Source organism: Myotis davidii, unplaced genomic scaffold (genome assembly GCF_000327345.1).
Source record: "Myotis davidii unplaced genomic scaffold, ASM32734v1 scaffold609, whole genome shotgun sequence".
In the NCBI taxonomy this organism is placed as follows: domain Eukaryota; kingdom Metazoa; phylum Chordata; class Mammalia; order Chiroptera; family Vespertilionidae; genus Myotis; species Myotis davidii.
In genome coordinates, this window is record NW_006300164.1 from 770,445 (window position 1) to 770,881 (window position 437).

At 64.3% G+C, this 437-nt stretch overlaps 1 protein-coding gene across 1 annotated transcript in view; it reads left to right on the forward strand.

Moving 5' to 3' along the window:
* The window catches only part of GRIN1 (glutamate ionotropic receptor NMDA type subunit 1), an 18,426-nt gene that overhangs the window by 13,191 nt on the left and 4,798 nt on the right, over positions 1-437 (forward strand). Inside the window, 1 exon segment of the mRNA XM_015572344.1 lies at positions 128-417. Within this exon segment, the coding sequence (XP_015427830.1) occupies positions 128-417 (290 nt within the window).

Here is a 437-nt window from a genome sequence, read left to right on the forward strand (position 1 = left end):
AGGAGTCGACAGAACCTTCCTATTGGGTGGAGTCTGTAGTGGGCGGGACCTCTCTATTGGGCAGAGACTGGAGTGGGCGGGACCTCCCTGTTGGGCGGAGTCTTGAGCGAGGGGGGCCTTCAGATTGGGCGGAGTCTGGAGCCGGCGACCAGGAGGTGCACTAGGGCGGGAGCCTGACTTGCGAGTGGGGCCAGTGGCGCCCGCACCCCCACCGGCGGCTGTGTCCCCCGCAGGTGAACAACAGCAATAAGAAGGAGTGGAACGGGATGATGGGCGAGCTGCTCAGCGGGCAGGCGGACATGATCGTGGCCCCACTGACCATCAACAATGAGCGCGCGCAGTACATCGAGTTCTCCAAGCCCTTCAAGTACCAGGGCCTGACCATTCTGGTCAAGAAGGTAGGCCCCGATCTGGGGGGCAGGGGCCCCGGGCAGGAG